This window comes from Gadus chalcogrammus, chromosome 5 (genome assembly GCF_026213295.1).
Source record: "Gadus chalcogrammus isolate NIFS_2021 chromosome 5, NIFS_Gcha_1.0, whole genome shotgun sequence".
NCBI lineage: Eukaryota > Metazoa > Chordata > Actinopteri > Gadiformes > Gadidae > Gadus > Gadus chalcogrammus.
In genome coordinates this window covers 22,474,986-22,488,199 of record NC_079416.1, presented here as the reverse complement: position 1 = coordinate 22,488,199, position 13,214 = coordinate 22,474,986, and the positions used below count along the sequence as shown (strand labels likewise).

At 47.3% G+C, this 13,214-nt stretch overlaps 1 protein-coding gene across 1 annotated transcript in view; it reads left to right on the top strand.

Annotated features, from left to right (window-relative positions):
* The first annotated feature begins 4,543 nt into the window (after positions 1 to 4,543).
* The window catches only part of mdga2a (MAM domain containing glycosylphosphatidylinositol anchor 2a), a 23,409-nt gene continuing 14,738 nt past the window's right edge, over positions 4,544 to 13,214 (top strand). The window contains exons 1-3 of the mRNA XM_056590675.1: positions 4,544 to 4,987; positions 11,203 to 11,342; positions 12,865 to 13,039. Of these exons, the coding sequence (XP_056446650.1) occupies positions 4,915 to 4,987; positions 11,203 to 11,342; positions 12,865 to 13,039 (388 nt within the window). The 5' untranslated portion in view covers positions 4,544 to 4,914. The remainder of the gene's footprint in view (positions 4,988 to 11,202; positions 11,343 to 12,864; positions 13,040 to 13,214) is intronic.

Sequence of the window (13,214 nt, the reverse complement as noted above, 5' to 3'; positions counted from 1 at the left end):
ATATGGTTTGTTAATGTGTTAGGTTAGAGATGGTTAGTTTAGGTGATGAGTTAGAAATAGTTAGTTTAGGTACCAGTTTAGACATTGTTAGTTTAGGTGTTAGGTTCGAAATGGTTAGTTTTGGTGTTAGATTAGAAATGGTTAGTTTAGGTATTAGGTTGCAGATGTTAGGTTAGAGGTGGATAGGTTAGGGATGGTTAGTTAATGTGTCAGGTTAGAGATGGCTGGTTTAGGTACTAGGTTAAAGATGGTTAGGTTTCGGCTATGTTGTGGGAGAAAGCAATGCATCATGGGAATAACCGCCAGAAAGGTTCATCTTCAGATCTTCAGTCAAACCTCTCCTCCCCTCTCCCTCTCCCTCTCCCCTCTCCTCCCCTCTCCCCTCTCCTCCCCTCTCCCTCTCCCCTCTCCTCCCCTCTCCCCTCTCCTCCCCTCTCCTCCCCTCTCCCTCTCCCCTCTCCCTCTGCCCTCTCCTCCCCTCTCCCTCTCCCCTCTCCCTCTCCCCTCTCCCTCTCCCTCTCCCCTCTCCTCCCCTCTCCCTCTCCCCTCTCCTCCCCTATCCTCCCCTCTCCCTCTCCCCTCTCCTCCCCTCTCCCCTCTCCTCCCCTCTCCCCTCCCTCTCCCCTCTCCCCTCTCCCTCTCCCCTCTCCCTCTCCCCTCTCCTCCCCTCTCCCTCTCCCCTCCCCCTCCCCCTCCCTCTCCCCTCTCCTCCCCTCTCCCTCTCCCCTCTCCTCCCCTCTCCCCTCTCCCTCTCCCTCTCCCCTCCCTCTCCCCTCTCCTCCCCTCTCCTCCCCTCTCCTCCCCTCTCCTCCCCTCTCCTCCCCTCTCCTCCCCTCTCCCCTCTCCTCCCCTCTCCCTCTCCCCTCTCCTCCCCTCTCCCTCTCCCCTCCCTCTCCCCCCTCCCCTCTCCTCCCCTCTCCCCCTCCCCTCCCCTCTCCCCCCTCTCCCTCTCCCCTCTCCCCTCTCTCTCTCCCCTCTCCTCCCCTCTCCTTCTCCCCTCTCTCTCTCCCCTCTCCTCCCCTCTCCCTCTCCCCTCTCCTCCTCTCCCTCTCCCCTCTCTCTCTCCCTCTCCCCTCTCTCTCTCCCCTCTCCTCCCCTCTCCCCTCACCTCTCTTGTCTTCATCCTTGCTGTTGTATTCCCTTACATAGAGCAACTAGAGTCAAATCTATGATGTGGTCTTTAAAAATAAAATATTGACTTGGAAAGTCAAATTGATGTAACAAGTTGAGTGACTGTGTACTTTAGCCGTGATTGGTTGACGGCAGAATATAATTCTCTAGTCTCCTTTTGACTACACTATTAACATCAGTAGTTTATATTTATCTATAGTACATAGAGATCGAAGAAGAAAGCTGTGTTAGAAGGGACTCACGATAAAATCTGGAGATTTAGCAGGAAGCTCGGGGCAATTCGCTTTGGACCGACTGTTTGAATCCAGGGTTTGCCAAACGTCCTCCTGCCATCAGTAAATGAACATTCCCTCGGGTTAGACAGTCCCTCGGCCCCTCCTCTCATCGTTTGAAGAGGGACTGCAGACATAGGGGTGTGTTTCGTGCTCATGATACATTATGCTAACTAGTAGGTCTGAAAGATTTGGGGAACTAATCTCATTTGATTGTTTCGACCTATATTGCGATCGCGATTTAGTATGCAATTCTTTTTTAGGTTCTGTAGAATTCAATAAACAAGCAATAAATCATTCTATAGTATGACCGACACAACATTGGAAGCAGTCAACATATAAACTGCTCTTTCCTTTAGGCCAGGCCTATGTGTTGTGAATTGATGCATGAATTTATATTATAACATCTTTATTTAACTATTGAATTGTAAAAGAAAAATATATATTTTTTAATCGCATCCTTTTGCGATTTGCATATCACGTTCTATTACTTTGCGATGTTGGTTTGAATTCGATTTATCGTTAGCCCTACTAACTAGCCAACATCGATGTAACCTCCTGGAAAACGATGTCACTGAATCAGAGTCGGTAAACCAGCTGGTCCATTCCAAACCAACCCTTCTGTTTGGCCCTCCAGTGCTGAGGGGCCAAACCTTACACTAGTTTGCCAAGCAAGCTCTGTTTGAGGAAGCAACGTGTGACACAGCGTGATGTGACACCAAGTGCTACACCTCTCCAACAAAGTGACATCATGGAGCCGAAGTCTGAGAAGGAGAGGGAGATGCACAGAGTGAGAGAGTGACAAATAGAGCCAATTATTGAGAGTGAGATATATACATAGTGACGGAGCAAAATATTTAGAGAGAGACACACACAGAGAGTGAGAAAGCGATTGAGACATAAGGTGCAGGATGAGACATAAATAACACAATAAAAAAAGTGAGACAGCGAGTGAGCAATAGAGTGAGACATAGAGAGAAGAGAGTTTATTTTTCTCTGTTCCTCATTGCTCCAAGGGCTGTAATCCTAATCTGTCACCCCATATTTAATCTGAAACCAGATTAACCAGACAACGATCTCTGCTCTGCCCTCACTACATAAACACTCTCACTACATGAACACTCACTGACTATATGCACACTTTCTCACTATATGAACACTCTCACTATATACACACTCATTACATGAACACTCTCACTACATGAACACTCACTATATGCACACTTTCTCACTACATGAATGAACACTCACCTTATACACACTCACTACATGAACACTCACTATATAAACAATCACTACATGAACACTCACTATATAAACAATCACTACATGAACACTCTCACTACATGAACACTCACTATATAAACAATCACTACATGAACACTCACTACATGAACACTCTCACTACATGCACTCTCTCACAACAGCAACACTCTTAGTAAACACTCACTATGTAAACACTCTCACTATATAAACACTCTCTCACTACAATAAGAGCTGACTGTCTCCCTGTTAATTAGAGGTAATGGCTAGAGCTCTGCCTGGAGAGAGAGACAGACAGACAGACAGACAGACGAGTAACACACTGATGGCCCGTTTAAGATATTTTGTCTGGAGAGGAGGAGGCAGCATGAGGTGTTTTCTCCTCAGGAATGGAGATCTCTCCTCTCCTCTCTTGCTAGTCAGTTAGCAGAGAGCAGTTCACTAACCACAGAGCTAGCCAGTTAGCAATGAAGAGTTAGCAAACCAATTAGCAGGAAACACCTAGCCACGCAGTTAACAAGGGACAGTTATTTCTCCAGCAAGCAGGGAACCCCAACCCATTACTTTGCAGGGAGCAGATAGGTAACCAGTTAGCGTTGAATAGTTACTAACCATTCTTGAAGGCGCTCAATTAAGGGGGTATATATATCACTGGTTGTCATGGTGGTCATCAATGGTTGTCATGGGGATAATCACCGGTTGTCCACACAGCACTGTTTACGTGTAACTCGTACCATGCAGTCTATAGTTTTACAACTTCACCGTACCTAGATCAATATTGTTGATTATATATCAAGTGAATAATGTATCCATACTGTATCCTATATCAAGCTTTCAGAATCACTAGTTTATTTTATTTGGAATATGTCTGAATGAATATGAATATGTTTGTCTAATTTTCCTCCCAGTAATATCAATATTTATTTAAATGTGTTTGTATAGCCTTCTATATGAATCATATGTACATGGCCTAGCCTGTGAATATAGTGAATAGTGGTATTCTCCACCGCGCGCCGCGCACGAGCCAAGCGGTCTGAACTTTGACAGCAGCCAACGGATTTCTCCTCGCGTGCGTCACACCGCACACGGCGGAGCATGCGCTGTCCGCCTTGGCGCTGCCGCGGACGCCGCTCGCGGCACACAGAAGTGTTTGAGTAAAAGAACGAGACTCCGGGGGGGGGGGCAAGAGCGGCTCTACTGCCGCGCTCCACGACTGGGGGCTCCCGGAGGGAGGGAGGGAGAGAGAGGGAGAGAGAGGGAGAGAGAGAGAGGGAGAGAGAGAGAGAGAGAGAGAGAGAGAGAGAGAGAGAGAGAGAGAGAGAGAGAGAGAGAGAGAGAGAGACTGCTTCATACCAATGAGACCCTCAGAGTCGCGTGCCTGACGCGGCCGTCGGAGCGTAGCACGTAGCACACAGGCGCAGTTTGAGGGATTTGAACATATAACCTGCCGCTGTCTTTTCACGAAGTAGAGAGAGAGAGAGAGAGAGAGAGAGAGAGAGAGAGAGAGAGAGAGAGAGAGAGAGAGAGAGAGAGAGAGTTTTGACAGAGAGGGTCCGGGAGGGGAGAGAGAGAGAACAGAGAGACAGAGAGAGAGAGAGAGAGAGAGAGAGAGAGAGAGAGAGAGAGAGAGAGAGAGAGAGAGAGAGAGAGAGAGAGAGAGAGAGAGAGAGAGAGAGAACAGAGAGACAGAGAGAGAGAGAGAGAGAGAGAGAGAGAGAGAGAGAGAGAGAGAGAGAGAGAGAGAGAGAGAGAGAGAGTGTGCGAGTGATGTGACGCCCGCGCGGCAGATTTTCCGCCGACAGTTTCCGCGGAACGCAGCGGTCTGGGATGCTCACATCTCCCGCCTCGTGTCTCCCGGAGCCCCGTGACCACCAGCCACCCACCGCGCCACCTGCAGCCCACTGGAGGGAGCGGAAAGCCCGCTGGTCGTACGGTGGTCGTCCCTGGTACAATGTCACAGCCAAGGAGAACCGCTGACAGCACCTGCTCCCCGCGCCGTCTCTACACCGGAACCACGGACGTTCGCTACGTTTTAACCGACATGATACCGGCGCTGTGTGACGCGATCTACCGGACACTGTGATCTCTCTCGAGGGTCGGTCGAGTCTGGCCGTTTGACGCGGGACCGGATTCGATTCGGTTCCCGGCGGCTGTGTGGAGGAGGGGGGATGCTGATCGGAGGGCGCCGGGGAGAGTGAGCTCGCCTCGGGCTGAACACCGTGTCACCGGGCCGCTGGATGACGTGAACATGGGCACCGTCTTCGGTCTCCTGTGGCTCGTGAACGTGTTCCTGGAGGGCGCGCAGGCCCAGGGCGTGTACGGTAAGGACCGGAACCAAACGACACCGTCCCGAGACCCGTTTATAGCGGGTTGACCTTGTGAGGAAACCGGGTTGTGTCTGTGAGTGTGTGTGTGTGTGTGTGTGTGTGTGTGTGTGTGTGTGTGTGTGTGTGTGTGTGTGTGTGTGCGCGTGTGCGTGTGTGCGTGTGTGTGTGTGTGTGTGTGTGTGTGTGTGTTCGTGTGTGTGCATGCGCGTGTCTGCGCGCGTGCGCACGCCTTGTGTGTGCGTTTGCGTACGGGTGCGTGTGCGTTTGTGTGTGTGTGCGCGAGAGAGAGACAACAGGTATAGACTGCGGTGGCCCGGGGCGCTGCCCGGGGGCTCGGCCTCCTTTACGTCCGTCTCCGTGTACCGTTGTGTTTTTTCCCGCCATAGAGCCAACACTCCGCCCGCAAGCATCAGTAGTTAGCGGGTGCCACGCGAGGCCTACGACCCGTCGCTCGTGCGGGCCGCCTGCGTTAATGGCGCACGCGCTCGTCATTATTTTACTAGATGTGTTTATGACTACATCTGAGTATCATCAAGAATGGAATTATATGAGTAGGCCCTTCTATTATCAAACACAATAAATAAATGAACACAATATATGACAACTCCACTACTACTGTAAACTACTAATACTACCATTACACTACTAATACTACCAATACTAATACTACCAATACATACACTACTAATACTATCACTACATACAGTACTAATGTATCACTACTTACTGTTATCTACTAATACTGCTACATACATTACTAATACTACCACTACATACAACATTAATACTACCACTGCATACTGTGATCTACTAATACTACCACTACATACAATACTAACACCACCACTTCATTGTAGCACAAAGTATCCAGTAGTTATATACTCACTGGTAGTCTGAGGTGTGATGATGAAGATGATGGTTAGGATGGTGATGATGAAGATGGTTGTTAGGATGGAGATGATGATGATGATGATGATGATGATGATGATGATTATGAGGGTGATGATGAAGATGATGGTTAGGATGATGATGATGATGATGATGATGATGATGATGATGAGGGTGAAGATGAGGGTGATGATGATGATGATGAGGGTGAAGATGAGGGTGGTGATGATGATGGTAGAGGTGATGAAGTCAGGTTATATTCTGGCAATCCACACACATTCAGTATTAGTGTGTGTGTGTTTGTGTGAGTGATTAATCCATCCTAACAGCATCCTCTGGACCTGAGGGCCATCTGGAATACACACACACACACACACACACACACACACACACACACACACACACACACACACACACACACACACACACACACACAGCACCAGCGCAGCAGTTTTGCTGCCCTCCTATTGGTTGAGAGAGAATGAACCTGGCTCTTTAATCTATTTTTATTGTAATGCTCGCTTTGCCCCCGAAAAAGTTTGTTACAGAAACTTGTCCGACATGATTAGTGTATGTCTGTTTGTGTGTATCTTGTGTGTGTGTGTGTGTGTGTGTGTGTGTGTGTGTGTGTGTGTGTGTGTGTGTGTGTGTGTGTGTGTGTGTGTGTGTGTGTGTGTGTGTGTGTGTGTGTGTGTGTGTGTGACTGAGCAGCTTACAGAATTAAACCTGGATCTCTCTGGAGGCCGATTCATGTGAATGAACGTGTGAATGATGAAACCGCAAAAAAAGTACTCTTTTGCAACTACACAATGATATAATACTACTAATACTGTTGCAATGCAATGTAGTCATTTCAGAGAGGCTTCTATAGACGCGTTTCTGGACAACGGTCACTAAGGAGCAGGTATGGGTTTGGGGTCCTCTTGCTCGGGGGTACCTACCGGTAGAAAGTGGACATCGGGGATCGAGCCCGTCTGAACGGGGAGTCCGAAGCCCAGAGATGCGCAGCACAGCTTTGGCCTCGTATTTGTGGCACGACCCAAAAATAACGAGGATCAGGTTTTTGTAAGGAAGCGAGAGTGAGGGCTGTAGTGGGAGCGTTCTGTCTCCGGCGTCTGTCCTGACACAGCCCCGGGCCTCAGGAAGAACACCCGGACCACTAGACTGTCCTGCCCCCTTTCCCGCTCTTCCGGAAGCATCGGCATGGAAACACAATGTTTAGACGTGTCAGGGGAGAAGAGAAGGGTCCAATTTGACAGCTGGGTTCAGCAGCGGCAACAAAGACTAGCTACATGCTGCTAGCAACATACTACCACCGAACATGCTGCTAACAACATGCTACCAGCAACATGCTACTAACAACATGCTACCAGCAATATGCTACCAACCACATGCTACCAGCAAGAGGCTACCAGCAACATGCTACCAGCAACATGCTACTTCCAACATGCTACTTGCAGCATGCTACAACATACAACATGCTACTAAAACACATTTTTGGCTCAACAGAAAATGCTCTTGAGTCATGACGCACTGCAAGTTTTGAGAGTGTATGTTTGTGTGCGTGTGTGTGTGTGTGTGTCAGTGGGTTTGTGTGTGTGTTTATGTATATGTGTGTGTCTGTTGGTTAATGTGTGTGTGTGTGTGTGTGTGTGTGTGTGTGTGTGTGTGTGTGTGTGTGTGTGTGTGTGTGTGTGTGTGTGTGTGTGTGTGTGTGTGTGTTGGTTTTTTTGTGTGTCGGTATGCAGTTCTGTGTGTGTGTGTGTGTGTGTGTATGTATGTTGTGTGTGTATGTTGTTGTGTGTGTGTGTGTGAGGTTACCTCAGTGTGTTCTGGACTCTGTTTCTATTTTTAGCATCAGTACAGTAGCAGCCTCTCTCTCTCATTGCCTGGGGTGAGTTGTGCGAGGTTGGTCTTTTTGCAAGAGCTGGGAAAAACTCACACACACACACACACACACACACACACACACACACACACACACACACACACACACACACACACACACACACACACACACACATACACAAGCAGTGACATACACATACACACAGAGACACACAAACACACACGAGCACTGAGACAAACACACACTCACGCAAACACTACCTCACACGTACATCAGGCTGAACATATTGTATGTTTATTTGTTAAGGAGATTTGTACTTCCAGTCATGTGAACATGTGCAATACTCTCCTCATGACATCATCATGACATCATCGTGACTCATTTAATACAGCAGCCATCAGACTGCGTCATGTTACCGTGGTAACGATGTCTCATGACAAAACTTCACCATCATGCATATCATATTTTAATTTAGATCTAAATTTAGATTTAGAGATCATTTAGATATCATTTGTAGAGAAGATCATCTAGATATAATAACTATATAACATAATCTAGATATAATAACTATATAACATCATCTAGATCTAATATCTATATAACATCATCTTATTGCAAATCTAGGTTAGATCCTCCAGATCTAATATCTTAAGTAGTACCTCTAGATCTGATATATATAGTAGATCCTCTAATGATAATATTCTGCATTCAGACGGTAATATTCCGCATTTAGAAAGTTACATTCCTCATCTAAAAGGTTATATTCCTCATCTAGAACGTAATATTCCTAATCTAGAATGTAGCAGTTCACATCTAGAATATAATATTTCAAATCTAGAATATAATATTCCACATCTAGAATATAATATTTCAAATCTAGAATCTAATATTCCACATCTAGAATGTAATATTTCCCCTCTAGAAGGTAACTGTCCTCAATAAGGTAATATTCCATCGGCTCTGGCGGGATTAAGGCCATTGCTGTGTTATGCAATGCTGTCATCAGAATGCTAACATCTTAGCCTGTTAGCTAACAGTGTGGTGCCATAGTTACACCACCGACTCAATCACAAAACACTGTATTAGCTGTCTCTCTGCCTGTCTCTCTGTCTGTTTCTGTCTCCCTGTCCCTCTGTCTTGCTTTCTGTCTGTTTCTGTCTCTCTGTCTGTTTCTGTCACTGTGTCTCTTTCTGTCTCTCTGTCTCTCGTTCTGTGTGTCTGTTTGTCTGTCTTGCTGCCTGTCTGTCAGTGAATTGATTAATCGATTAAACCTGAATTGGAATGGCTGACTCATATGATACGAGGTGAAGAGGCTGATCTGCTGGCCTGTGGTCAGCATGTAGAGTGGTGTAGGGTGTGGTGTATATCACTGTGTATTAGTGTGTAGGTCAGTACGTATCAGTGTGTATGAGTGTGTTTCAGAGTGTATTAGTGTGTAACACTAGGTATTAGTGTGTATTGAAAGAAAGGGGAAATCCTACTAGGAACAACACACCACACACACACACACACACACACACACACACACACACACACACACACACACACACACACACACACACACACACACACACACACACACACACACACACACACACACACACACACACACACACACACATTCTCTCATCCCTTTCCCGAAATGGGATTTAATTTGGATTTGTGTGTGTGTGTGTGTGTGTGTGTGTGTGTGTGTGTGTGTGTGTGTGTGTGTGTGTGTGTGTGTGTGTGTGTGTGTGTGTGTGTGTGTGTGTGTCTTTGTGTGTGTGTTGGGGGGGATTAAAGGGAGGGAGAGCTTCACCAGTTAACCAGGGAGAGGTAATTCAAACCATTTCATCGGATGGATGAAGGAGAGCGGAAGATGGATGAATTGATCGCATTCACGCTGGATACATTTCACACATTCTTTCTAAGAAGCTGTCAAAATCATGTTCCAAATGGAACATTTCGGATCTGGTTGTACTCGGCAGCTCCCAGTATAACCAGTGGAAGACTGCGGTTGTACTCGGCAGCTCCCAGTATAACCAGTGGAAGACTGCGGTTGTACTCGGCAGCTCCCAGTATAACCAGTGGAAGACTGTGGTTGTACTCGGCAGCTCCCAGTATAACCAGTGGAAGACTGTGGTTGTACTCGGCAGCCTCCAGTATAACAAGTATGATACAGTAGTTGCACTGGGCAGCTCCCAGTATAACCAGTCACAGATTGTGGGCAGTACCCAGCATAACCAGTAGAAGACTGTGGTTGTACTCAGTAGCTCCCATTGTCCACCAGTAGATTACTTTGGTTGTAATGGGCAGCTCCCAGTACAACCAGTAGAAGATTGTGATTGTATTCTGCAGCTCCCAGTATAACCAGTAGAAGATTGTGATTGTATTCTGCAGCTCCCAGTATAACCAGTAGAAGATTGTGATTGTATTCTGCAGCTCCCAGTATAACCAGTAGAAGATTGTGATTGTATTCTGCAGCTCCCAGTATAACCAGTAGAAGATTGTGATTGTATTCTGCAGCTCCCAGTATAACCAGTAGAAGATTGTGATTGTATTCTGCAGCTCCCAGTATAACCAGTAGAAGATTGTGATTGTATTCTGCAGCTCCCAGTATAACCAGTATAAGATTGTGATTGTATTCTGCAGCTCCCAGTATAACCAGTAGATGACTGAGGTTGTACCAAACACAACTAAAGAGAGGAAGTAGCTCAGCTACTTATACACAACCTTTTATTCCAACCTACTGCCCCAAGCTGTACTGTTGTGCTTATTCTCTCTGTCGGAAACATCCTGATTTACTAACTAATGGGTGTACTGTGGTTGAAGTGAAACATAAATAGTTTATACGACAAGCATAACAATGTTCCTTTCTTTCAATGACTAGTTCAACTCGCTATTTTACAGGAAATGTTTTGGTCAGTGTGGTTACTCTGTGTCTAGGTCCCCGATACATCAGTCTGGTTACTGTGTGTCTAGGTCCCCACAACATCAGTATGGTTACTGTGTGTCTAGGTCCCCACAACATCAGTATGGTTACTCTGTGTCTAGGTCCCCACAACATCAGTATGGTAACTGTGGGTAGGTCCCCACAACATCAGTATGGTTACTGTGTGTCTAGGTCCCCGATACATCAGTATGGTAACTGTGTGTCTAGGTCCCCACAACATCAGTATGGTAACTGTGTGTCTAGGTCCCCACAACATCAGTCTGGTTACTGTGTGTCTAGGTCCCTAATACATCAGTCTGGTTACTGTGTGTCTAGGTCCCCACAACATCAGTATGGTAACTGTGGGTAGGTCCCCACAACATCAGCATGGTTTCTGTGTGTTACTGTAGGTCCCCACAACATCAGCATGCTAACTGTGTTTCTATGTCTCGTAGGGTGGACCTAGACACTTCGTGTCTAGGTCCACCCTACGTAGTTTATCTGTGTTTCTACGTCCCCAAAACGTCCGTACGTTAACTGTGTGACTGTGCCCGACAGCGCCTCCTACGGTGCGTATCGTGCACTCTGGCCATGCGTGCAACGTGGAGGAGGAGGGCTACGCAGAGCGTGTGTACACCATCCGGGAGGGCGACACGCTGGAGCTGCAGTGCCTGGTGACCGGACATCCACACCCACAGGTAACTATGACCACGCCCCACAGGTATGACCACACCAACAGGTAACTATGAACACGCCCCACAGGTATGACCACACCCACAGGTCACTATGACCACGCCCCACAGGTATGACCACACCAACAGGTAACTATGAACACGCCCCACAGGTATGACCACACCCACAGGTCACTATGACCACGGCCCACAGGTATTACCACACCCACAGGTAACTATGAACACGCCCCACAGGTATGACCACACCCACAGGTCACTATGACACCGCCCCACAGGTATGACCACACCCACAGGTGAGGGTAGACACACCCCACAGGTAACTATGACCACACCCATATAATGTACTGTTGTGTACAAGTATAATCCCTATACAACGTAATATAATTTGATGTTTTGTTACATAGTAATATAATCTGTAATGTAACAATGTATAATATGCTGTTGTATAATGATATAATACATATATTATGTGATAGATAAATACATGTTCTGTTCTACGAAGAGATCAGTGATTCCTAGAAGTCTGGTCCTTCCCGCATGTTAACTTCAAACATGTCTGCTGGACCGCTGGATTAGAACAGATTATTACATTACATACATCCGGACCTCGTCCAGATTAGGATTATATAAGTATCATTGTATATTGTATTATTATTGTTATCATTAATATATGTTGTTATTACTATTATTACTATTATTAGTATTATCATAATGTGCACATTATATCCTACGTTTGGATTCTAGATAGCTGAATCAACACAGTGTGTGTGTGTGTGTGTGTGTGTGTGTGTGTGTGTGTGTGTGCGTGTGTGTGTGTGTGTGTGTGTGTGTGTGTGTGTGTGTGTGTGTGTAGGCTGCGATGTTGACAGCCTGTGGAGGCTGTTTCTAAAAATAGATCACCCAATGGACGTTCTCTCTCTCTCTCTCTCTCTCTGTACCTCTCTCTCTGTACCTCCCTCTATCTCTCTCTCTCTCTCTCTCTCTCTCTCTCTCTCTCTCTCTCTCTCTCTCTCTCTCTCTCTCTCTCTCTCTCTCTCTCTCTCTCTCTCTTCTTCTCACTATAATGTACCAACATTATAATTTCTCTGGGCTCTGCCGTTGATGTTTTGCAATGATTCTGTCCAATGTTGTCATCTAATGCCACTGACCAGTAATGGCAAATATATGACATATATTATAAATTAACCAACTCCTCATCTCCTCCTGTCCCCTCTTCTCCTCTCCTCTCTCCTCCTCCTCCCTCCTCTCCTCCCCCCTGCCCCCCCCTCTCACCACTGTCCTCCACCTGCCCCTACTTTCTTCTCCTCCTCTCACTCTTTCCTGCCCCCCTCTCCCCTCTCCCCCTTCTCCCCCCCCTATCTCCCCCCCTCTCATCCCCCTCTCTCCTCTCTCCACCCCTCTCTCATCCCCCTCTCCCCCCCTCTCTCCTCCCTCTACCCTCTCTCCCCCCCCTCTCCCCTCCCCTCTCTCCCCCCCTCCCTCTCCCCTCTCTCCTCCCCCCTCTCTCCTCCCTCTCCCCCCTCCCCAGGTGCGGTGGTCTAAGACAGCGGGCAGCGTGACTGAGCGCTCCGCTGAGTACTCTGTGTTCAACGAGACGCTGAAGATCCGCAGTATCCAGCGTCACCAGGGGGGGCGCTACTACTGCAAGGCCGACAACAGCCTGGGCTCTCCTGCCATCAAGTCTATACGCGTGGACGTCTACTGTGAGCACACACACTAAACCCACACTTACAGTGACACACGCTACACACCAGAGACACACACTAAACCCACACTTACAGTGACACGCACTACACACCAGAGACATACACTCAACACACACATCCAGGGACACACACTGAAGACACACATACAGTGACACACGCTACACACCAGAGA